The 25,059-nt window shown below is 30.3% G+C and overlaps 4 protein-coding genes and 1 pseudogene across 5 annotated transcripts; 1 reads left to right on the top strand and 4 right to left on the bottom strand.

The window, feature by feature from the left end:
• Positions 1–256: 256 nt before the first annotated feature.
• Sara (Smad anchor for receptor activation) lies at positions 257–4,868 on the bottom strand. Its single transcript, XM_027349937.2, has 7 exons — positions 2,183–4,868; positions 1,888–2,112; positions 1,743–1,825; positions 1,153–1,676; positions 953–1,093; positions 765–903; positions 257–701 (listed from the first exon to the last, which is right to left on the bottom strand). Exons 1-7 carry the CDS (start codon positions 4,680–4,682, stop codon positions 543–545), a joined length of 3,771 nt encoding a protein of 1,256 aa, XP_027205738.1. The 5' UTR covers positions 4,683–4,868; the 3' UTR covers positions 257–542.
• A 99-nt stretch (positions 4,869–4,967) lies between these two features.
• Positions 4,968–6,813, top strand: DCTN4-p62 (dynactin subunit 4). Of its 2 annotated transcripts, none has more exons than XM_027349942.2 (3): positions 4,968–6,077; positions 6,163–6,417; positions 6,462–6,813. In XM_027349942.2, the coding sequence occupies exons 1-3, from the start codon at positions 5,110–5,112 to the stop codon at positions 6,706–6,708; spliced, it is 1,470 nt and encodes a 489-aa protein (XP_027205743.2). In that variant the 5' UTR covers positions 4,968–5,109; the 3' UTR covers positions 6,709–6,813. The 2 variants fall into 2 exon arrangements, with proteins under 2 accessions (XP_027205743.2, XP_027205744.2); XM_027349943.2 differs by having other exon boundaries at positions 6,482–6,624.
• Positions 6,742–7,487, bottom strand: LSm7 (U6 snRNA-associated Sm-like protein LSm7). Its single transcript, XM_027349948.2, has 4 exons — positions 7,358–7,487; positions 7,166–7,274; positions 7,029–7,100; positions 6,742–6,958 (listed from the first exon to the last, which is right to left on the bottom strand). Exons 1-4 carry the CDS (start codon positions 7,358–7,360, stop codon positions 6,822–6,824), a joined length of 321 nt encoding a protein of 106 aa, XP_027205749.1. The 5' UTR covers positions 7,361–7,487; the 3' UTR covers positions 6,742–6,821.
• A 19-nt stretch (positions 7,488–7,506) lies between these two features.
• On the bottom strand, positions 7,507–8,568 carry LOC113799332 (retinol dehydrogenase 11 pseudogene; annotated as a pseudogene).
• tweek (transmembrane protein KIAA1109 homolog tweek) lies at positions 8,529–24,970 on the bottom strand. Its single transcript, XM_075823590.1, has 4 exons — positions 24,755–24,970; positions 24,334–24,675; positions 9,008–24,239; positions 8,529–8,942 (listed from the first exon to the last, which is right to left on the bottom strand). The coding sequence occupies exons 1-4, from the start codon at positions 24,787–24,789 to the stop codon at positions 8,703–8,705; spliced, it is 15,849 nt and encodes a 5,282-aa protein (XP_075679705.1). The 5' UTR covers positions 24,790–24,970; the 3' UTR covers positions 8,529–8,702.
• Positions 24,971–25,059: the final 89 nt, after the last annotated feature.

Raw genomic sequence — 25,059 nt, 5'->3', positions numbered from 1 at the left:
TGTTGCTATAGCCGACACGAGCGACAAACACCACACGTGTCTTTTATGTGCGTATTTAGCCAGAATTTTATACAGCGCCACTCAATTTTTTGCTATTTTCAAGTAATGCCACTACTATTTGAAACTACCCCTGCTTTGTTTGAATGATGTTTTTTTTTTCGTTCGAATTCGAATCAAAATAGTGGTCGAGGGTGAGCAAAACGAATGATGAATGAATGAAAAAAAATAAACCAATTTTCATCTTGTGCTGCCAGTATTGTTGTTGTTGTTTTTGTTGTTAATCAAACAAATTGATTAATTTATTCATTCAAAAATTCTTTTCAAATACACACACATAAAAAACATTTAACAATTTTTTGAATTGAATTGAACCAAGAGAGAGAAAGAAAAAAATTTAGACATACAATTTAAAATATAATATCGAAATATTCAATGATGTTGATGATGACAAAGATGATGATGATGATGATGATGATGATGGAAAATAAAATCTCAAAGCTCAAAAAAGGAAATGCATAAAAATTCAAAATTCAAAATATTGATCATTTGAGTAAAACAAAAAATAACAATTCAATGACCAATGGATCTTCGATGCCTGTTGTAGAAATATTACTCATTATGACCGGTATGAGAGCATCATCTAATGGTTGTGTTATTTGTGGTGGTAATGGTTTGCCACCGCTTCCACTTTCATAACCAACCTAATTGAAATGAATTATAGATAAGATGATGATTTGATCGATATCAAAATCAATGAATAATACCTTATCAATGTCAAGACTAATACGTAAACTTATTTTGGTCAGTCCATTTTCATAAAGTTGATCCAAATAATCAATCAATGCTACACAGAATGCTTGTGCTACCGATTCGGCCAATTTGTTTGCATTGATCACTTCTGATCTGTAAAAAAAATTGTTAGACATTATTAATGAGTATTGATAATATTCACCTTCGGCCATTATCGTTGATTTGAAGTAAAAAAACTTCGGTCCATCGGATTAGATAACGTTCGTTAGCATAATCTGGATTTGAAAATATTCGGGCACTTTGTATTCCTTCCAGATTAAGGCCATCGATTTGGCTTCGAACCCTAAAAATGTAGAAATTGGTTATCGAATTAAATTGAATAAAAAAACAAATATAACATACCCAAGATTGGTACTTAGTTCATCGTTGACCCATTTAAGTTGAATCCATTCATCTGGATTACTATTAGTATCGTTTACTTTACAACAATCGATACGAAAATCTTTCATATCTTTAATGGCCGATCGAAATTCTTCCATCAATGATGGTGGTATTTGAACTAATAATCCATCTTCTACGATATTCATTTTAGCTTTCAAACCGGTACTAGATTTAAGAACACCGGAAAAGACAATAAAACTGGCTCCGGTTAATTTTTCGGATGAACCAGGATATGAAGATATTTCAGTACGATATTGACTATGTATATCATCATCATCTTCATTTTGTACACAAACTAAATGTGAATCAGCACGAAGACTAAGATTACCACCAAATGCCAATACATGTTCATTACTTGTGGATAACACTTTGCATACTTTTTCATAACTTAATTTTGGTACAAACAATGTAACACGTTTTCGTTGTTCCACACAAATAAACAAATCTTTTACCACTGAAAGTGTATAATGAAAATTACGGAAATCCTATCCACCCCAAAAAAAATCCATGTTAAAAAATAATGAAAATATTTTGGATTCAAAATTACTTACGGCTAAAACATTCATTATTGTATGGCCAATTTCAAAATAGGCAGATTTACGATTAGCATAGCTAATCACAGGTGATGGATACACTAAAAAATCAAAAACAATAACAATTCAATTTTGAATGATAAAATCAATATTTTTTACATACTTTTATATTCATAACCTAAACGTAATACCAATCGAAGTGGAAAAATTTTTGCCCATGGAATTTCCCATCTATGTATCAATATGGCTATTAGGAATGGTGGCGGTGGTAGATGTATGTTACGTAAACATTGCATCGTTGGCCGCGTAAATATAAAACCACTGTTTTCTTTGTTATTAAACAAACCATCAGGAAAAAATATATGCATTAGATCCATATAAAGATTAGCTATTATTGAGAAAAGGATATTCATTCATTCATTCATTCAATAATTCAATCATATTTGAGAGGTACATACCAGTGGAAGCACTATCATATAATGTAGTATACATTCGTAAAACATCTCTGGGAAATTCTAACAACATTTCCGATGAATTTTGTGAACAAGAAGAAGAGGAAGAAATTTGTGACCGTTCATCATTTGTAACTGTTATCGAACAACGACGTAATGATTGACAATCAATAACACAGACAATTTCATCTTGGCCAACCGATGCCAAGCCTTTGCTTGAAAATGACCAACATTCTTGGCTATTGCAACAGGTTTTCGAAATAATTTTCGTATTGATATGAAGATTTTTTGTCAATCCAAATGTAATCCAAGGCAATTGTGGATCACGTAAAATTTCTAATAATTGACCATAATTTGGTTTCGATGGTAATGATGAATTAATCGATTTGAGCTCATTATAATTAATAATTGGTGGTAATGTTTGACCATTGATAGAATCCGATACAACTATTCGACTAAATTTAAAACGTTTGGAAAAATTTTCAAATGGAACCAATATTTTTTCAGCTAATGGTGATTTAACTTGAAGTTGTGTTCGAGTAATCACTGGTTTATGATTGGCATCCATATTACAATTACTATTATTAGTATTGTTACTAGTCGATGACGATGATGTTGGTTGTTCGACTAGATCACCACCCGGACGAACACCATCAGAAAATATTACCTGTTTTACTGTTGTTATTTCATTGTTCGATGAATCGGATGATGAATTATTTGATCGTCGATTATTACCATTAGTACGTTTTAAAACACCAACAGGAACCATTACGGTTGGTAAGGGTAGATTAATAGCTTCGGAAACTTGTTCCAATGGTGATATTGTTGAACAATATTCGGATGGATTATTTGGATCAGGTGGATGATCGGATTGTGAATTGTTTGCTATTGATTCATTATTATTTTCATTATTTTGATGATTTGAAATATCCAATTGGTGACCATTGATTCGTTCAATTTCTTCAATTTTCATTAATATTGCATAACATAATTGACAAACTCTTGCCTCTTTATATTCAAGATATGGTAATTGTGCTTTAAAATTACAACATTGTGAACATAAAACTTTACCACAAGAACGACAATGATGACGTCGTTTGATCAATGTAAATCTAACATCACAATGTAAACAATTTTGAGCATCTTCATCCGGTATCCAAAATGGTCTAACTTTACCCAACATTTGTTCCTCTTCTGTTAGACCGTTTGGCATCTCTTGACGTTCAAAATAATTGATATTCTGTACCAATCCACCACGTGTTTCATTCGTTCTGTTTGTTTCATCAGATTGGTTGTTGTTTTCTGAATTTGTTTGCGACACAGGTTTTGGTTGTTGTTGCTCATTAGAATTTGCAAGAATTTCTTCCAATTCCTGTAGCTGTTGTGCTTGTTCCTCTTCACCATCATCATCATCGATAGCACGATTTTGTTCATTTTTGTCATTATCATTGAGACCAAGTTTTCGTGACCAATATTCATTTTCATCAACATTATCTTCATCATCATTATTGTTTGCTATTAGTTCCGACTTTATAGTGATTTCGGATTCACTGTTATTGTTTTTACTGGTTTTTATCGCTGCTTGATTATCACCATTTTCTATCAATATCGAATCGTTTTGTTTGATTTCTTGTTGTACAAGTTGTTCATCCTTGTTTTCGTTAATCGATCGATCTGGAGGTTCGGATTGTTGTGCTGGTTGAGAATCATTCGTGATTGAAGTATTGTTTTCAAATTCTTCCAGATCATCATTCAAATCACCAAGATATCGATCAAGATCTTCTTCACTCATTGCTCCAATTGTATTTTCATCAAGATCATTTTTATTCTTCTCACAATGATCAATTGGTTTGTCGACATTTTCTTCCGATGTGATTTGAAGTTCATTGGTAGTCGATTCATCAACTAAATTGATAACATCAATTTTTTGATCATCCAAAACTACTTGATCGGAAATATTTTCATTCGAAACTAGATTACATTCATTATCACAGGTTTGTTTTTCATTGATTAAACAATTCGAATGTTTTGATTCAGAATTGTCATTCTCATCAATATTTTGTTGTTCTTCATTATCATTCGATATTTGATCAATTTGATGAATGATTTCGGATTGAGTAGATTTTTTTGAATCAACATTTGTATGCTCAATCACAGATAGATCATCATTAATCACTTTATCATCGTCATCAATTTTGTGGTCAGTTAAACAAGAATCATATTCAGGTTTTTGATTTGATTTATTTAAAATTTCAATATTATTGTTTGGTTCAACCAAAACATCATTAGAATTAGATAATGGTGATGATGGAGATGAATTTGATATCAAAAATTTAGGCGGCTTTGAATGTATAGAAAAATCAGCATCATTCAAATCGATTATTAAATTATTTGTAGAATCATATTGAACATTTGATTGACGATTATTTGAATCATTACCATCATAATTATCGTTTAGCTCAAGCTCATCAAGAACTTTATCCAAATCAATAACATATTTATCCATTTAATTAATCAAATTGACGAAAAAAAGCAAAACAAAACAATTCGAATAGCAACTGGCGATATAATATCAATATCTTTCAAATGACAATTCAATGGAATGAGTGAATTGAATTGAATTGAATTAAACGTTGAACCATTGAACAAACTTGAATTGAATCGCATTCAACATTTACAAGTTGTTGTTGTTGTTGTTTTATTTCTCATTTCATATCATCATCATCACAATTTAACTTTGTGTTAAAATACAACTCTCTTTCTCTCTCTCTCTCTCTTTCGCGATATCTCGACAAACATTCGTAGTCCCGTTCACAAACGATGGGATTCAATAGAACGTCTCATAATAATCGTCGAGGTTTTTGTTTTTTTGCCACAATCTTTGTCAAATCCAGAAAACAACAACAAAGAAGATAAATTATTCATTCGATAAAATGTTATTTATTTGTCCATTTTTAGATAGCCAACGTATTCTTTATCAATGTTCATGTAAACAATGGAAAACAATTCATTATTTATATTTTTGTAGACATTGTGATGAAACACGTTGTGCTGATTGTGTTTCACATGAAGTTGATTCACAATTTTGTCCACAATGTTTAGAATATATTCCAATGTTGGATGCTAAACTTAAAAAAAATAAATGTGCACATTGTTATCAATGTCCATGTTGTCAGAATACATTGTCTACTCGAATTCAATTATTACCTGTTCATAATCCAGATTCGAGTAATGATTCACAGCCTAATGTAAAAAAACTTTGCTATTATTTTTGCTATTTTTGTCGTTGGTCATCACGTGAAATTGGCATCCCAGATCAAACTGGTCCCGGTGGTTTTATCGAACCAATTGTTCCCGAATCTCAACGGCTTGAATCTTTATTCGAATATTATCGTGTTTTATCATTGAAAGAAAAAAATGAAAAAGAAAAAAAACGAATGGTACCGAGAACGGCATTATCTTTACTGGACAAATATGGTATCACTTCAACATTATCACCCAAAGTAACGGCAACATTACGTGCACGAATGGCACGAAATAGTTCCGGTTTGTCTACATCTGATCTAACAAAATCATTTCCACAACTTGAAGATTTTAAACCATCAGTTGGCCTTTCCGAAGATGGACTACCAAAATTGAACGTTGATGAATATTATGGACCAATGGACGATACTGCCACTGATGATGATGATTCATCGGCGATCGATGTAGGTCATTTGAATACTTTGCAACAAACACTTAATCAAATTGAACGACAACCAAAAAAATGTTCAGATCTTTTTCCTACTAGTCAACAATTAGTAGTGAAAAGATCATTACGTTGTAAAAAATGTGATCATAATCTTTCGAAACCTGAATATAATCCATCCTGTATTAAATTTAAAATTCAACTTTCAGCATAGTAAGCATATTTTTGTGTGTTTTTTTTGAATATAATTGAATGAAAATTATCATTATTATCATTTCTTGTTTCATTTTGACAACAGTTATATTGTTCCTGAATTACGTATATTAAAATTACCATCGATAATGAAATTGAATGAAACTGCTCGAATCGAATTAACATTGACCAATCCAACACAATATCTTATCAATGTTACATTACTACCTGTCGATATAACCAATAATCCGATTGCCGATGTAATATTACCTAACACTGTACTACAATTAACACCAAAAGACGATACAGGTGATCTGGTCGATGTAGAATCATCTAATTCTAAATTCAATGATGATCCAAAGTAAGTGACCACCATAGATTGATCAATGACTAATTTTGTTCTAGTGTTATTTCATTTCGTCAAGGTAATAAGATTGGCATCTATTTATTTGTAACACCTAAACAAGGCAATGGTGTTCAATGTCAAATACAATTTCGTATGAAACATGATTATGTTCATTCAATTCTTCCATCAACATTGAAACCGGCATCCAACACTGCATTGAACACTGAAGAAACATTCAAAACAACAAAAGAAACCAAATGGATTAGCCATATGATCAAAGTTAATTTAGCAAATATTTCTGATTGATAATAATGAATTTATTGAATATTTTTTAAAAAATCGTTATTATAATAATAATTTTATTTCAATGATTTGATATGATAATTAAAAAAAAATTCAATTTGTACAAAATGTGTTGTTTATTCATGTTGAATAAATGGATTGGCAATCGGTTCCATACCATCGACAGGACAAATCGATATGATTGTTGTACCACGACATACAACCAATCCTAATTGACGAGAATCTTCGGTTACTTTGTACGGATCATCAGGATCTATTTAGAAAAAAAACAGAGTTTACAAATGTGATGATTACAACAAAAAAAAACCTCAAACATTATTTACCTCGAAGATATTCGGTTGTACTATCCAAAACAAGATTCAAAAGAGTATCATAACCTTTCAATGTACCAGTAGCTAAAATAAATGCAAAGAAATTAATTCAAAAGACATTCAAAATCAAATCAAATCAATCAATTTACCTTCACGACCACCTTGAAATTTGATTCGAATTGCTTTCTCCAGATATTTGCTAAGATCGACAATCGATTCTTTTTTCTTTTTCTCACCACCCGATTTATCATTATGAGCCTGTGTGTGTGTGAATCGAGAAAAAAATAAACATTTATTAACAAAAATTTTTCAAAACAAAAAAAAAATCAACAACAACTTACCATTTTAAATCAAGTAAAATAAATCTGCAAAAAATTAGTCAAAAACTTGTCAAAAATGATCTAAACGAAAAAAAAAACATGCATGCATGCTGTTCACTCATATTGTGCGCTTGCGCATTTCGAATTGAATATAAAATGAAATTGATTCGAATTTTTTTTTTTTTTTGAATTTTATTTTTTTACAAAAAACATTAATAATATCGCGATAAGAATGGTAGATCCCATCATCATGGTAGATATTTATCCGATTTAATACCGACCATTTGACAACTAATTTCCCATAATCGTTGTGCTGCATCATCATCCAATGATCCGTTAAATAAACAATTATCTTCTTTACAATTACTGTAATATTTGCCTGATTTTAATGATGGTTCAAGAACACAAAACAATGTTGTTTGTACACCCCAATAAACATCCAAATTGAATAGAAAACCGATAATATTGAAAATGATTCGTTTAAAGCCTCGAATATATCGAGTAAGATTTGTGTTGATTGTTCCCGGATTTAGACTGTAAACTTTGACCGTGGAAATTTGTTTAGCCAATTGCCGTGTGAAAAGAACATTGGCCAATTTACTCTGACAATAAGCCTCTACTGGATCATAAGGTTTTTTCGTGAAATTGATATCATCGAAAAAAATTCGTCCTCTTATGTGATGTATGCTGCTTACATTAATGATACGACCATCATCCGAATTAATCATCAATGGTAAAACATGATGTGTTAGTAGAAAATGACCCAGATGATTTGTGGCAAATTGTAATTCATATCCATCCGATGATGTTGTTCGCTTGGGACACATCATAACACCGGCATTATTGATCAATATATCTACACGATCATAATGATCAGCTAATGTTTTGCCAAATTGACGAATCGATGATAGACAAGATAAATCCAATTGTCTTACATCAATATCGGCCGTTCGAAATCGACGACGAACATTATTTGCAGCTTGTCGACCTTTTTCCAAATCTCGACAACACATAACTACTTTAGCTCCTCGTTTACATAGCTGATAAGTGGCCTCCAACCCGATTCCACTATTTGCACCGGTTATTAGAACAATTTTACCATCAATACGATTATCTTTTTTATAATAACGACGACCTAATCCTATGAATCGTAGGATATTGGTTAAAAATTCAATTATAAACAAACAAACAGTTAATATTTCAATTTTTATTCTTCTCAATGAAGCAGACATTTTGAAATGTTAAATGTTAATGACAAACAAAATGTGAAACACCAAAAACAATAGAACATCAATGTGGTTGAATTTCACACACAGATTGTGGTTAACATTCAATCAAATGAAATGAATTCAATAGTGGCTAAATTTTAATTATCTGTAATCGATTTAGTTTTAACATTTTCTTGCCAATCTTTTTTCAACATTTGATAAACAACAATTGAAATAATTTTATCGGCCATATCCATTGTTGATCGTTGAATCCATTTTGGTATTGTTGTTCTTGCCTGATTAAAACCTAATCGTTGCAGTATATAATCTACACCATATGGATCGATATTTTTACTTGCCCATGAATGTAATCGAACTGTTGGTTCTAATTGCCAAATCTAAATAAAATTGAAAAAAGAATTAATGATCAGTTCAAAAAAATACTTTTGGAGGAAGGAGTTACCTCGCATATAAATTCACGATGATCACGAAATATCTTGGTTGTTGCTGTTGTTGTCGTCGTCGTCGTCGTTGTCTTATCAACATCACCTGATTTTGATTTAGAATTATTCGTTGATCGTTCTTCATCGACCTTCTTCATCTTTTCTTTATCATCATTTTTCTGTCCATCTTTATCATCTTGATTATTATTCAATGCAAATGCATCAGTAGTTTCATTGATATAAGAACTAATTAGATTATGTAGAAAAAAATATGCTTCTGCATCAACAGCAACATAGATATGATCAACAAAATCCGAACGAAAACTGAATAAAACTTTGGGCGACGATTCTGAATCCGAATTCTTTACAATAGCTGTTTGTAGCTGTTGTTTGGTAGTTAGTTCAAAACGCATACTTGGAAAAGCAAAAATCATTTCTTCTTTATAATGAAATTCACTAGTAGATTTTGTTCGACGATCAGTTTGACTAGTTTTTAATTGTGAAGGTGTTAATGCTTCAACTGGTACACCGAATGCATCAAATTCTGAATTATCACATGATGGTAATGGAAATCGATTAACATCATTTATTTCCACTGGTGATAATGCATAATGAAACCATTCATGTAAATGACGAAATTGTGGTGGAAATATTACTGTTCTGGAAATTTTACTTACAATAGCCATTGTTTCCATATTATTATCACGAACATTTTTTACAGTATCATTTCGATTACCAAGAACAAGTTCTAATTTTTGTACAACATCAGCCAAATCATCGGATAAACGTGCTTCCGTTTCGAATGTTATTGATGGTTCTTTTAAACAAAAAACTGCCCATGATTTTGATCGAAAATTTATACCATGAAAACAAGCTAATGAAATATTATGTGCATGTACTTCAATCGAACCACCAAGTAATGCATCACCAGTTTTTATACTTGAAAATAGCTGAAATGATTTACGCCAATAACGATGAAATGATTTTAAAGATTTTTTCGGTGATAAATTTTCATCATCTGTAGTAGTAGCCGAAAAATTTGGTTCAGATTTTGAATCAACAATAATAACCGGTGATTCTTTTTTCATCTTTTCCGCAGCAGATATTGTTGTTGCTGTTGCGATCGCCGCAGTCGTCGTTGTCGTTGTTGTCGCAGTGGTTGGATGCAAAGAATCAAAAACTCTTTTTCCACTATGAAATTGTTGTGTAAAAAATTCTTCAAGTTTAGAAATTATTTTCATAAAATCTGGTGATGTTGATTTTGACATTAGAATTTGCATCTGATCCCATTTAAGACTTGCTTGTACATGAATTGATGGTTTTTTCGTATCCAAACAATCAATAATTTTAGCATTCCATTTATCAAAAAATGAAGCACTCAAATCACTAATACGAACCATTAGAATCGAAGTACCCATATAATCAATACGATTTTCAATTGTATGTAATGAAAAATATAACCGATGTTGTGGTTCAAGATTTCTATCTTCACGTACATTAATTTCAGTACGAATATCACTCAGTTCAACAATACCACCAATAATACCACCTTTAGCATCTAATGTTGAATTATTTAAACAAAGACCAACACGAAATTTACGATGTTCATTCGAATCGATCGATATTGAACCATCACACATCAGTTCTTTTGTTTGCCAATTTACATTACCCATTATATTGCCCATATTCATTGATACATTTAATTTGGAAAAATTTATTGTCAATAATACTAATGTTTCCCATGGATTATGTACAACGGTGATCAAATGTGATTTGGATTTCTTTTTCTTTCGTCGTTTTTTCCTTCCGATACGTGAACAGCTTTCCAAAACGATATCATCCAATAAACTTGCGGTACTATTGCTGATACTGCTGCTGCTATCGCTACTGCTAGTAGAACTATCATCATCATCATCATTTCCTAAAGAATCCGGTTGTGAATGTATCAACATTGTTTCACCACCGATATTGAATACTCGATTATCTTCCGTTTCATCATCACCATCATAATGATCACTAAATATTGCATTCAATGTATTTTCACCGATAAATACTTTTTTCCAAATTGATTTTCTATACCATGCTTTTGGAAAAGCTAATATTTCATTTAAACGTCGTACATCATATTTAAATGTTGCCGTACCAATATCACAAATAGCTGAAAAACTTATACTTTGTGTAAGTGAATCATTCAATAATAATTTCCTGGATCGAGAAATATTAATTTTAACAAATTCTACTTGCAGACTGAGAGAATCTTTACGATCATTAGTAGAATATGATGGATGATTTTTTGATTGATTACCACCACCACCAACATTGACAGTCGTACCGATTGCTGTTTTATTTTTATGACCACCATATGGATGAAAAATGTAAAGAGAAAAATCAGCCAAACAACCGGTTATACTTAAACCACCGCTATTCGATGTAGCAGAATTTCCACCGCTGGTACTGGTATTTGTTTGTACATTTTTAAATGCTTTGTTTGCTAATTGTTGAAACGCAGCCGAATCAGTATTCATTTCAGGAAGAATTGTTGAATCAATTTCCGAACGATTTGATGACATAACCAAATCAATTGATGGCAGATGTAAAAGACATTCAACTCTTGATATTGGTAAACAACCAAGTCTAATGATTGTTGGTTGAAAATGAAAAAATACAATCACATCAACAGGGAATGATGAATAATAAACATATTGTGAACTACCATCTTGTTCATCATTCGAACTGTTATTATTATTGTTCATTTGATTAGCAAATCTTTGTGATTGAATACTTGATAATGTAGCATTAGCTGAATTTTGTCCAGACATTGTTAATGGTATTGGTTTAAGTGCTTCTTCAAAAAAATCCAATAAATGTGGACTAATAAATATTTCATCCGGTATTGAACTTAATGTTATCCATGCAAATAATATGGCTTTTTTTGTTGATTTATTTGCCGTCATAGTAGTTGTTGCTGTCGATCTTGCCAATGAATTATTTGATTCTGTCCAATTATTATGATATTGTTGTTGTTGTTGCTGTTGTGGTATTTTAATATTACGAAAACTTTGCACTGGTTCTTTATCCATTACTTCTTCATCGGCATTAATATTTTTTGAACTATAATTTAATTTTATATCCAAACCAGGTATCAGAAATACAGTAAAATCCGGATTCATACCAATACCGGATTGTGAATAATCTTTTCGATATGTTGAACCTTTAAATAATTTATTATATGAACGTGATTTATTGATACGTTGTGATCGATTTGTTGACAAATTACTACTGTTGTTGTTGTTATTAGTTGGTGAATGATTATTAGCAGCAGCCATATCATTAGCCGAATAATTTCGACTATTCGAATCCAAATCATTACGTTGTTCTTTTGTATGTAAAACACATTTTCCACTATTGAAAAATATTTTTACATCCAATTCAAAATCGATTCTTGGTTCAACCACAACCATCATCATTGGATTCATCATTGATGTTTGTATTGTTTTATTTGTATCTATTTTTGAATCAATTGATTGATTGATGATGGTATCTTTCAAATTTCTTATTGATGGCTGATCAACAATTGATGATGATTCTTCCAAATGTGAAGAACTTGTTGTTGAAATAGCTGCTATAACAGTATTATTAGTATCTATTGAATCATTATCATCATTAAAATTATTTAAATCATTTGGTATTGATATTGTTGATGATTGTATTGTTGGTGAAAGTGTATTTAATTCTTCATCAATTCTATAGAATGATTGATTACGATTTTGACCGCTATCATTCGTTGTTATAAAATTATTCAATTCATCATATGAATTTATTGATTGACTATATGTACGATTTTTTACGATTTTACCATCATTACCGGTTGTTGTTGTTGTTGTCGATTGTTGTTGTTGTTGTTGTTGTTGATGTTTATTATTTTGTTGATTTGATGGTCGTTTTAATTTTTTAATTACACCACGACGAAAATTATTAAAAACAGCTGCTTCTAATTTTTGAAATCTTTCCATTTCTTGTTGTATTGTTTGATCACTTGCACCTAATTGTCTTAAATCATTTATTACTTTTGCCTGTTCATTAAATTCTTTTTCAATATTTCGTTTTTTTATCGATTCTTTACTAATCAATTGATTTGGCTTCTTATCAATAGAATCATTGATAAATGATGTTCGAATCGATGTGGTTGCTGCTGTTGTTGTTGTTGCTGGTGGTGGTTGTATACCATCACGTTCAACTTTGCCATCAACCTGATCACAGGTTGTTTTTATCTTTTCAGTTTCTTCTTCTTCATCGTCGTCTTCGTCATCATCATCATCATCATCTTCATCACCAGCAATAGCTGTCATTGTTTTAAATAATGCTGAAATATGTTTACCAATACTGGTATCAACATGTATATCAAATCCATCCATTTTCCAATGAACATTCAGAATCCATTTTGCTTCGGCCAGATAATTTGGTTGTGGTTCACCACCACCAGGCATTGTAGTCGCTGATGTTGGTGGTGGCGATTTAACAAATTGATCCATTTGATGATTTTTCTTATGAGTTATTGTTCTTGAACAAATCTGATATGTACCTTCGGATACTATGCATAAATTCTGTATGGATGAATCAGTTGGATCTGGTTTCCAATCATCTAACATTGTTTCAAAATCATCGGCAAAACGTATACAAAGATTTTTAAATTCACCTTTACTAACTAATGATCCTCTTGATAATGCCGATATTCTTGTACTTTCCAATGTTAATACCAATGCATCTTTTATATCCGAATCATATATACGACTTTGTGTTGAAAATTTTGATATTGTTGCCGTAGTTGAAATCGGTAAACAAATACCAAAATCATCTACGGTTAATTGTAATAAAACTGTACCCAATGATTGTGATGAACTAAATGGATGTACTTTATCGAATATCTGTTGTGTTGCTTGTAATACTTCATTATTCAGACTTGCACGTTGTTCATTCCAATATTCATAAGCATTTTTATAATTAATCCAAACTAAAATTGCTTTATCCAATGCTAATGGCTGTATATAAACTAATGGTCGATTTAATGTTATCAATACAACTTCTTTATCATCATCTTCTGTATCTAAATCAGCGATTATATGTTGTTGTACGGATTGATTTTGTGATGCATTTCGCATACAGATTCTTGTTTTAAAATATGCTAATTGTTGAAAATCTGGTTCAGCTTCTTCAAATATTGCATTACGTATTAATTGTCCAAGTGCAACATTAAAATCCAATTGAACACGAACAAATATTTTAAAATTACGATCAACAGTATTCATTAAACGATTCGATACACGTAAATCGATTGTACCGGTTTCAAATCGTACAGCACTATTCGTTGGTGTTGTTGCTGTTATTTGAATACCAGTCATTTTTAATGATAATGAAAATAAAATTCTAGATGTTGTTACTGAATCTTCAGCCAATGCCATACGATCACAATCATTCAAATTGTTTGACCCAGAATTATCAGATTCATTACGTGATACTTTTTGTAAAACTTCATTAATTTCTTTCATAAAAACTTTTTGTACAAAAAGTAAATGATTCAATAGATCAGTAGTTAAAGAATGTTCAAATGAACTAATTTCGGCAACCATATTCAAATAGCTACCTTTTCGAAAAACAATACCATCAGTTGAAAATGATTCTGTACGATTCATTTTATCGGTATCGGTCGCTGTCGTCGTCGTTGTCGATGTTGTTTGTTTATCCAATGATGATTCTTTTTTATATTCACCATCAACATGTATCCGTGGTAATGTAATACTTGCATTTGCTTCACTTGGAAATGATTCCATCATTGTTTTCAAACATAATGAATGATTATTAATATCAACAATAAATTTTGCTTTCGAACCAGTACAACCAGAACTTGTTACCTGTCCAAGTAAATATTTTGCCTGTAATGATGGTAATAATGATGCTTTAATAGCAACACTTTCCAATATAAAATTAAAATCAACAATCAATGGTGATATTAGATTGGATGATGATGATTTACGTTGATGACTTGTACGATGTCCAGTTTTAGCCGATGAATGATGACCACCACTAATCGAATGAATAGTAGTCGCTGTTGTTTGTATTGTTGTTCTTCGTTGTTGTTGTTGTTTTTGTTGTGGATCGCTAATTTTCACACTATTCGGTATCGAATGTTTTTTCATCATATATGCTGCTGCTGCTGCTGCGGATGATGATGATGAATCAAAACTTGGATATGGTGATACATTCATCAATATTAATGGTGATGATGGTAAACGATTTTGATCACCGCTATTTGTTTGATCCGTATATATCATTCCTGTTCCACTGGTGGCTGGTTGTCTTGATGATCGTGATGATTGTCGTGAATATCGTAATTCCTGTAATGTTGTTGTTAATTGTCGTCCAGATCGTGTCATCATACCATGCAATGCAACTGGATGTTGTGGAATATCTATTTCAACATTACCAATCATAATTCGTGCATGATTTGTATCCAAACTTGTTTTAAAATTTGTACTATTCAATAATTCAATAATTTTATCCAAATTTTCAATATCAAAATCCGTTTCCAAATCGGATTCATTTTTTCTTATCAAATTTACATTAGATTTTTCTACAGATAATTTCACAACTAATTGTTGTTGTTTTAATTGTGTTGATTTTTCAACATTCAATTGTAATGATTCAAACAATGCAATCGCTATACGATCCAAATTAATATCGATTGTTGTATTGATTAAATTCTGTATAGCCAGATTATTTGGCCATTGTGTACGAGTTTTATGTTTTTTTCGACATTCTTGATGTGAAACGGAAAAATTAAAATTATATAATTCCGATTCTAATTTTAATCCGGATAACATTGCAATAACGTTCATTTTGGAAACAGCCGTATTTACCATTATAATCAATGGTTTATTTATTAAACCAGAATAAACCGAATAAAAATCATCTTCATTAAATTGTTCAAATTGATCAGCTTGATTTGTAAATAATTTGGATTTTGTTTTTTGATATTGTTCAAGCATTCTTGATATAGTTCGCCAACAATTATTGATTCTTGTATCGAATATTATTGGTTCTTTTTGTTGATGTGGTGGATGTTGTTCTTGTTGTTCGACAATCGATACTCGATCCAATACTATCGATTCTCTATGTCCTTCTTCCTCAATTTTCTTATCCAATTTATGTTCACTATGAATTGTATCATTATCTGATGTCGTATTTGTCGTTGTTAATGAAGAATTAATTGATAAATCATCATCATCGATAATTTGCATATCATCATCATCACTATCATCATTTTGATCGGTAAAAATATTTCGATTTCTACGCATTTCAAAACGTGTTTGTGAAACATCTTCATAAATTGCCGAAAATTGATGTATAAATCTTAACAATGGAAGATTTATACGTTGTGTAATTTGTTCGATTTGTATATTGAATGCTAAAAAATTTACCGTATCAAAACTAAGATCATTTTCATTGGATTTTTTCTGCAAAATTGATTTAAATAAATATTTTGCTGTTGATGAAAAATTTGGCATTAAATTATAAAGTATTTCATTTTTATAACGAATATCACGAAAATTATTATTAACAGCATCATTTATTTGACTATAATTTCTTTTCTGTACAATTGCTTCGGTCGTTAGATTAACTAATTCAAATGATAATGGATCCGATAATGATTGTTTGTTTCGATTAGCCATACAATTCAATAATGTTGATAATGTTTCAACATTAAACATATTTTTCTGTAAATCTTGATCCGATTCTTCAATTTGTATACCAAATTGTTGAACAGATAATGATATTATCATACAAGAACCAAATATACCATCATGTTCTTGTTCGGATAATTTATCAAAATCTAATACATCCGATAGGCCAAGTGTTTTGGAAAAATTTTCAAAATATTGTGTTGCTTCACAATTTAAACCATATTTTCTTATTGTTTCTTTGGCCGATTTTTTCTCATCAAACATTGTTGTTGTTTCTCTTGTTGCCGATTGATCCTGTTGATCTTGCTGTTGATTCGTTGTTTCATTCAACGGATCTTGATCAAATGGCATATTCGTAGCAGTAGTCGTAGTACTGGCTAAATTTGGATTAACATTTTTAAGATAATCTTGTTGTTTAACCATCCACCAATAAAGATCTTTTTTATCATTATCATAATTACTTTGTGAACTATAACGATTATTACCAACGATGATTGGTTGATGAAAACCATCATCACCACCACCACCAACACCATCATCCATCAATAAATCACAATCATCAATATTGATACCAATTTCAGCATTTTGATTCAATTCATTTTCCAATAATTGATTATTATCTATTGGAATTATAGTTTCAATAGGTTGTTGTTCGATAGTTGTTAAATCAACAATCGGTGTTGACATATTTTGAAGCTCATGTTGTTCATCATTCGACGATGTTGATGATGTTGTTGTTTGAGAACGATGACGATGAAATTGATAAAATTTTCTAAATGAACAAAAATGACACCAACGATTATTACATAAAGCAGAAATATTTCTTATGATAGGTGTTGCTAGAAATCGATCATATAGTCCACGAAATCTTGATACATTAACAAAATGTACACGATTTTGTCGTTTTGTTAACATATTTAAACGATGTTTAGCTATTGAATCAAAATATTCGGGAAATGTATTACGAGTAACATTGCTTGAAATTTCAGCTTGTAATTCAAGATCATCACGACTTTGATTAACTGTATCAGTAGTAGTAGTAGGTAGATGATGTTTATCATAAATTAATTTAGTTGTTTCTGTATCCAAATCATTCATATTAATCTGTACGGATTCATTTTCCGATGAAACATTTAATGATTGTTTAACAAATGTTCGACAATGAGGTGGTGGTTCAGGTGTTGATGATTGAATTATCATTGATGCAGCATTTTTAAGATCATTTTCATGTACAGGATTATTCATCATAAGATTAAATTTTTCTTCCAATAATGTTAGTATTTGATTTTTTGTCGAAGAAAATGTCATTTTTGGTGAATGTGTTGATGGTTGTTGATTATGAAAAAATATTTGTCCAAAATTTGATACCGGTACATTTAAAACTTCTTTCCAATGAAACAACAGAAGGACAAGACTTTTTTCCAATTCTTTATTATTCGGTATGATTGATGGCCGATAAAAATATGATTCAAATTCTGTATTTGTTTTGAATGAATCTTTAAAATTTAAACGTAAAACATTGACCAAAAGGAATGATGGATCATCTTGTATTGTTTTTGATAATGCTGAAAATATTCTAATCATTTGTTTACTATTATTTTGTAATGGTTTAATCATTGTTACCAAATGTTGTGGATTTTTTTGATTTTGCAATAGATAATCATTACGACAATTTGTTAATAAACATGCTAATGATGAACAAATACGAAAACGTAATTGATTTTTCATCTGATCAAATTGATATGATAAACGATCAAATACACTAATCCATGCTATTGTTAATGGTATTAATGAACTAAGTAAATGCCAATCATAACGATCAAAATCATTTCTTATTGATGTTAATGATTTTTTTGATGATGATGCAAAATGAAACCAAATATTCAGAATATTACCTTTTAATTCACATTCATTTAATGGTTTTGATATGAATGGTGTAATTTCATGATTTAATAAATTATCACTATTTGTACTTATTATTGATCGATGATTATTATCAATAATACGAATACAATTATAATATGATGATTTATTCATTGTAAACGATATATTTTCTATACCAAATTCAAACATAACGAATGAATTAAAATGTTGAAATTGTGATTCTTCCATAATTGTTGCCGATGTTTCATCATTTGTTTCGATACCGTTTTGCCTTCGTAAATTTTTTGTTGCTGTTTTTCGATTCGCTTGATTCAAATATGGTTGAACAAAATCATCATTGGATGGTGCAGCAAAAACAAATCCTACTTTTGTTTTTAAACATGGTATAATAGCCAATGTTGCTTCCGATATAATATCCGGTGAATTAATCAAACGTGATAATTGTGATTGAATATTTTTCAATGAAAATTTCCATTGTGTTTCATTAACAAATGCATCAATAGTTTCAAATGCATTCATATCAATTTCGGCAAATACTTTTTTCGGTTTTCGTGTGAAAAAACGTATCATCAATGCTTTTTCCGTATTTGTTGATGATTGTTCCATAAATACATGTAGATTACGTTTTTGACGTGTTTGTCTATTCATATTCAATTGTATACGATCAAATGATATATTCGATACAAGAACACAGGTAAGATCTTTTACATTATCCAATGATGAAAATGAAATAATTTCTTCAACAATCGATGCTTGTAATGAACTAATATTTATACGATTAATTTCAATATTCAAACTAAGATATGTTCGATGATCTAATTCAAGATTTTTTGCCAATAAAATATTTGCCGGAAGAACATTACCACCACCGATTTCTTGATGATGACCACCACCAACTAATTTTGGATTACGATCACCAGCAAAACTAATTGAACGATTTAAATGTTTCATTGTTTGTTTATGTTTCAATAATTGCCATGCTTTCATATGTAATTTCCCTATATAATGTGGTTTCCGTTTTTTTAATATATTTTTTGTTTCGATACTATCGATTATTGAATAACTACAATGATTTAATAAATTTATTGGATGAAATTTTGAAAATATTTCAGTCAATGAATTCATTACAGCCGACATTACATCAAATGTTAATGTTGAAATTTTAATTTCAATTTGATCAAATTCAATATGAATTAAACAATGTTCAATTACTTCATCATTATCACTGTCAATATTATTTGTATTGATCATTGTTGATGTTGATTGTGTGGTTATTGTTTCCGAACGACCTGGTTTATTCGATGATATTTCATCATCTTTTATATTTGTTGCGGCTGTTGTTGTAGCTGTTCTTGATCGATTTGTTGATTGTTGTTCAACCGGATTAAATACACGTAATGGTGATTTTAGTGATGAAAATATTATCTCTTTATCCGAAAGAAATGATCGATCTTTGATCATTCGATTAAGATCAAATTTTTCCGCTACAATACCCGGTTGATAATGTTTAAATTGTTGTTGTTGTTTATTATTACTTGTTGATGTTTGTAAATTATTATCATTATAATAGATTAATTTTGATTCAGAAAATCCAGATTTTTTCAATGAAAATTTCGGTTTCCAATTATTACGATATTCAAACATTAATCGTTCAAAATGTAATGCTTGTGGTGATTTCATTCGAAAATAATTACAAATTTTTATCTTCTGTACTGGTGATGGTATATCAATATATTCAGATGAATATATTGATAAATATGTTGAATATGCTAACATTAATAATGGTGATTCAATAATTGGTTTTTCCAACTGATTCCTTAGATCAACCATATCGAATGATTGATGATCACTAACGGCCGACATAAATGATGTTATTGAATTTTGATCATCTTCCAATACACATGGTGTACTTGAAGTAGTAGTAGTTGTTGTTGTTGTTGCGGTAGATGTTATTTGGTCATTTCCGACATTAGTAGGCGAAACAAGTGTCGGAGAATCGGATGATAAACTGGATAATTTTTGTTGTGATGTTCCATTTGAATAATCTAATGATGATGAAAAATGTTCACGAGCTGTAATATATTGTGTTGTTGGTGAAAGCATTTCAGTTGGTGATTGCCAATTTGGTGATGATGATGATGAAAAAGATTTATCATTATTATTCGATATTGAACGTTCAATTCTTGATGATGATGATAATGATGTTGTACCGGAAAGAAATAAATCTTCAGCTGAAAAAAATCGATCATTCGATATTGCTGACCATTTACCTGTCGATATTTTTTCATTAGTATCAGTTGCCGTTGTTGTCGTCGATAATCGATTACCAGATTGTGATGATTTTGTTGTATTCGATAATGCTTTATTTGTTTCATCAATCAATGGTGAATGTAAATCAAGTAGATAATTTTCTGGATGTAATAAACTTTCACCATAATTTAAATTAATAAGATGATTATGTAATGTTTTTCCCATACATTCATTATAATTTTGACCTAAACATTGAGCAGAATGTTTAGACGAACGATTTTTATTCATCGGTGATTGTCGATCTTTATTGAAAAAATTTTGTCCATCCAAATTACAACCGAAAAATGCACAATTACCAACACAACCACATTTTGTTTGATCGTTCCATAGAAACCATAATCGTTTTGTTTTATTATCATGTTTACGAAGAAAATCATATTGTGAAATAGTATAATTATCAATTTCAGATGATCTAATAGCTGAATCAAGAAAAATCGTACCAGTAGATATTGAACTTATTTCAGCCCATTCATGTGTTCGGCCTAGATCTTTCATCGATAATAATGATACAAATTGACGAATCATTAAATTTGAAACAAGTAATGTAAAACCATCAAATTCATTACGAACATGAAGATTACAGGTTGCTAATCGTATCGATGGATTCGATAGATTTATTGTTACATTTGATTCGATTAGAAATAAATCAATTTTATCAAAATCTACACGTACTAATCGATATTTAACATCTTCGGGATATGGACATAACCGGTTGGCAATTAAATCCGATTCCGGACATTCATTTTGATGACGATCATGAAGACATTTATAAAATGGATTCGGTGATTGTAAATCTAAATCTAATTGAAATATTTGAAATAAAAATGTTTCCAAAGGCACAATAATTTGCATTAATTGATCCATTGTTATACGGCCACCAATTTCACCAACTTCAACATCAACAAGCCAAGCATATTCCAGTGTTTCACTTTGTAAAGGTCTATCTAGACCGGAAAACATTGCATGACCACGAAATTGTAATGATGATAATGTAAGAAAACCTTCTTTAAGTGAATCAGGAAAATCAATTCTTTCGATACGATCAGCAACCTGTATAACGGCCGGTGATATAATCAATTGTAATTTTGTTTCCAAATATGTTTTACGTAATTCAAAACATAATTTTTCCACATAAACTAACGGTGAATAATGTTTTGGATCGGATAAACATTGAACAAGATGACCATGAATTTCATGCAAAGTTACCGATACGATAACTTCAAATGGACGATATAATCTTGGATCGAATGTTTTTCGTGGTTCAATTTCAACCTCAACCATTGATTTATCTTTCTTATTTTCCGTAACCGTATCACCACCACCACCACCACTACGTTTTTTCGTAACATATTTATCATCGAAAAAATTTACACCCATTTCACTGAATATTTGTGATTCACCAAGATAATTTTCCTTAATATTCCAAAGAAAACGAAACAAAACACCAAACAAAGCAATATTTGATGGACCAATTTCCAATTCAATTGTCATAACATCCGGTGGTAGAATGGTAACATCAAAATCTTGAATTTCATCTTGAAATTTAATATTTCCTTTTCGCGCTGGTATTGTTGTTTCAATATCGATTGAATTTGAAATTTCATTGTTTGTCGTTTGTTTTGCATTAGAATCATTGGCAAGTATTGGCATTGGCCAAAAATCATAAGTTATACTGATAGCAACAATCGGTGCATTGATACAATCATACCAATGATTACTATATGAAACAATATTTTTCCATTTTCTTTTATGACCAAAATAAGCTAAATATTCAGAACAGGATTCATTACGATCATTAATATTTGAAAATCTTTGTATTAATTCAATAATATCACGATTCATACTGCTTTCGGGAAGGTAGAAAGCACCTTCTAAACATTCACCTTGTATCCAAATTTTTATCATTAATTTTGGTGGTAAAAATTCAACAAACGGTAAATCAAATGCTAAATCAAAATGTTCACCACAAATAGCAATTTTACAATTTTCATCATTCAATCCGGTAGAACAATCAATCCAATTATATTGATTAGCTAAAACTAATAGTTCAAAATCTTTAATAACAATCGATATTTTCCATGTATATGGAATAAATTTCAATATATCTGGTCGTTCTTTATCACTCCAATCATCGATAAGATCTTGAATAAATATTTTATGTGCAAATATTAGATTAACAGTTGCTTTGCATGCAGTTATTTTACAAAGCCATTCTTGATGACCATTCCAAAGACGAGGAAAAAAAATTTTAACATCAAATTCAAATGTTTCACTTTGTATTAATGGTCGAAATTGTAGACTAGTTGTTGCATCAAGATGAAGAATTTGTCCCAATATATGTGTACTATAACCATCTGTATTACAAATCCATGGAATAGTTGCTTCCAAATATGAACCAGGCATTGCATTAATATGTAATGCATGTGTTTCATTATTCTTGGCAAATAAAATATCAATTTTTGCTTCATGTAATGTACTAAGACGAATATCAAATGATTCAAAACGACGTCGTTCACCTAATTTAGGTTTTTCATCCACTGCCATTAATTGATAATTGGAAGGAAAGAAAAAACTATATAAATATCCACGTTGACGATCAGCCCATGGTCCATAACTAAAATCTGTTCCTTTTCCACATTTAACAACCATACCCCAAACAGGATTATCTGTTTCATTGATATCCTGATCCTGTTGAGTAACAAAACCCGGTACATCTTGATAATAATAGATTTCAATTTTATTCGTACGAAATACATTAAAACCATCACCCATAATTCTTGGTGGTTCATCCGTTATTGAACCATTATATTTTACACTTGGTATAAGCATTACTTGTAGATTTTCTGCTTTACCTTTAAGAATATGTGTTAAAAGATCATATTGTGATGCAGCCGGTTGACTAGTATAATGAAATTGTGAATCTTCAAATGAAATGGACAACGTACTTGGTATCAAATGATTACCGAAAATAAATCTACCCGATGATATTTCAATTTTGATCATAGGTATTAGATCACGCCATATTGATTGTTTCAGTTCGTTTCGAGTTTGATTCATACTTTTTAGTATTTTTTCTCTTGTTTCTTTTTCATTTTTTTTCGTAGCAGAATCATCCACTTGTTCTTTGGTCGATTCGGTTTCGAAAAATTTTTTCAATGGTAAATTAAATAATTTTTCCAGATCAGAATAACGTTCAGTCTGATTGTATAGATGAACTTTAAGTCCATCCAGATAAATTAACAAACGTACATCAGAATTGGATAAATCTTCAGTTTTTGCATCACGATATTCATACGGTATCCAATAACAGAATACCATCCTTAAGAGAGAGATAGAAAAAAAGAAAGAATTTTATGCAAATCATGATGATGATAATTAAACTAGCTATGAAAAATAATTAATTAATTAATTACCATCCATCCTGAATACGAATCGAATAATCATCATTGATATAAATAAGATCACGAAACATGATCTTACCCGAAATGGCAGCAAACGAAAATGAACCAATTTTAAAATAACCATTTTTAATAAATAAATAATTGACTATTTTAGTGATAATAAATCCGGTAAGACGAGAATTGTAGAAAACAACATAGCACACCCAAACCATGGATAAAATCCATACAAAGAAAATGAATGCATTTTGAATGAAAAAATACAACCAATCATCAAATGTTGATCCTTCGATCTGTGGTGGTTCAACAATCGAACGTGCCGTCGAATTTGATGATAATTGTTCAAGTAATATATTACTATATTTTTATTTATTTTTTGGGAATATAATTTTATCATCATTGAAAATAAATCATTATTTTGAATCGAAAAACTTACACTATATCTTTGCCTTTATCTTCCGAAGTCTTCATTATTCAGTCATTAATCACCATTATCATTATCAGTCAATTAATTTTTAAAGAAAAAAAAATGTAAGGAAAAAAATTTTTTATTATGCAAAATTGAAAGAATTAACAATAAATTATGATGAGCAAATTAGATAAACATTTAACAAATAGAAATAGAAATCTTTAAATCTCCAATTCGGCCGAACAGAATGTGTTTTGACAATTTGGCTATTTCTATCCAAATCAATCATTAACGTGTGTATCGCTGCAAAAAAAGACTAAAATTTCATGAAT

Source organism: Dermatophagoides pteronyssinus, unplaced genomic scaffold (genome assembly GCF_027571235.1).
Source record: "Dermatophagoides pteronyssinus isolate colony J.1.1.1.1 unplaced genomic scaffold, Derpt_VIB-CSIC_2022.12 sq0032, whole genome shotgun sequence".
NCBI classification, from domain to species: domain Eukaryota; kingdom Metazoa; phylum Arthropoda; class Arachnida; order Sarcoptiformes; family Pyroglyphidae; genus Dermatophagoides; species Dermatophagoides pteronyssinus.
The sequence above is the reverse complement of the archived record's forward strand: the minus strand, read 5'-3'. Positions and strand labels throughout refer to the sequence as shown.

What these genes read in the sequence shown, in the direction of transcription:
- LSm7 (XM_027349948.2), bottom strand. An exon ending in ATTTCAAGGTGGTCGTGAAG is followed by an intron (nt 7,101 to 7,165) that starts GTAAATTGATTG and finishes CATTTATTTTAG; the next exon opens with CTACTGGTACATTGAAAGGT. An exon ending in TACAACCGAATATCTTCGAG is followed by an intron (nt 6,959 to 7,028) that starts GTAAATAATGTT and finishes TTTTCTAAATAG; the next exon opens with ATCCTGATGATCCGTACAAA.
- tweek (XM_075823590.1), bottom strand. Translation starts at nt 24,789, where the DNA reads ATGAAGACTTCGGAAGATAAAGGCAAAGATATAGT. An exon ending in ATTCGTATTCAGGATGGATG is followed by an intron (nt 24,240 to 24,333) that starts GTAATTAATTAA and finishes CTCTCTCTTAAG; the next exon opens with GATGGTATTCTGTTATTGGA. An exon ending in ATCGTGAATTTATATGCGAG is followed by an intron (nt 8,943 to 9,007) that starts GTAACTCCTTCC and finishes AATTTTATTTAG; the next exon opens with ATTTGGCAATTAGAACCAAC.
- Sara (XM_027349937.2), bottom strand. Translation starts at nt 4,682, where the DNA reads ATGGATAAATATGTTATTGATTTGGATAAAGTTCTTGATGAGCTTGAG. An exon ending in TTTAGGTTATGAATATAAAA is followed by an intron (nt 1,826 to 1,887) that starts GTATGTAAAAAA and finishes TTGATTTTTTAG; the next exon opens with TGTATCCATCACCTGTGATT. An exon ending in TTAGTCTTGACATTGATAAG is followed by an intron (nt 702 to 764) that starts GTATTATTCATT and finishes CATTTCAATTAG; the next exon opens with GTTGGTTATGAAAGTGGAAG.
- DCTN4-p62 (XM_027349942.2), top strand. Translation starts at nt 5,110, where the DNA reads ATGTTATTTATTTGTCCATTTTTAGATAGCCAACGTATTCTTTATCAA. An exon ending in AAAATTCAACTTTCAGCATA is followed by an intron (nt 6,078 to 6,162) that starts GTAAGCATATTT and finishes TTTTGACAACAG; the next exon opens with TTATATTGTTCCTGAATTAC. An exon ending in AAATTCAATGATGATCCAAA is followed by an intron (nt 6,418 to 6,461) that starts GTAAGTGACCAC and finishes ATTTTGTTCTAG; the next exon opens with TGTTATTTCATTTCGTCAAG.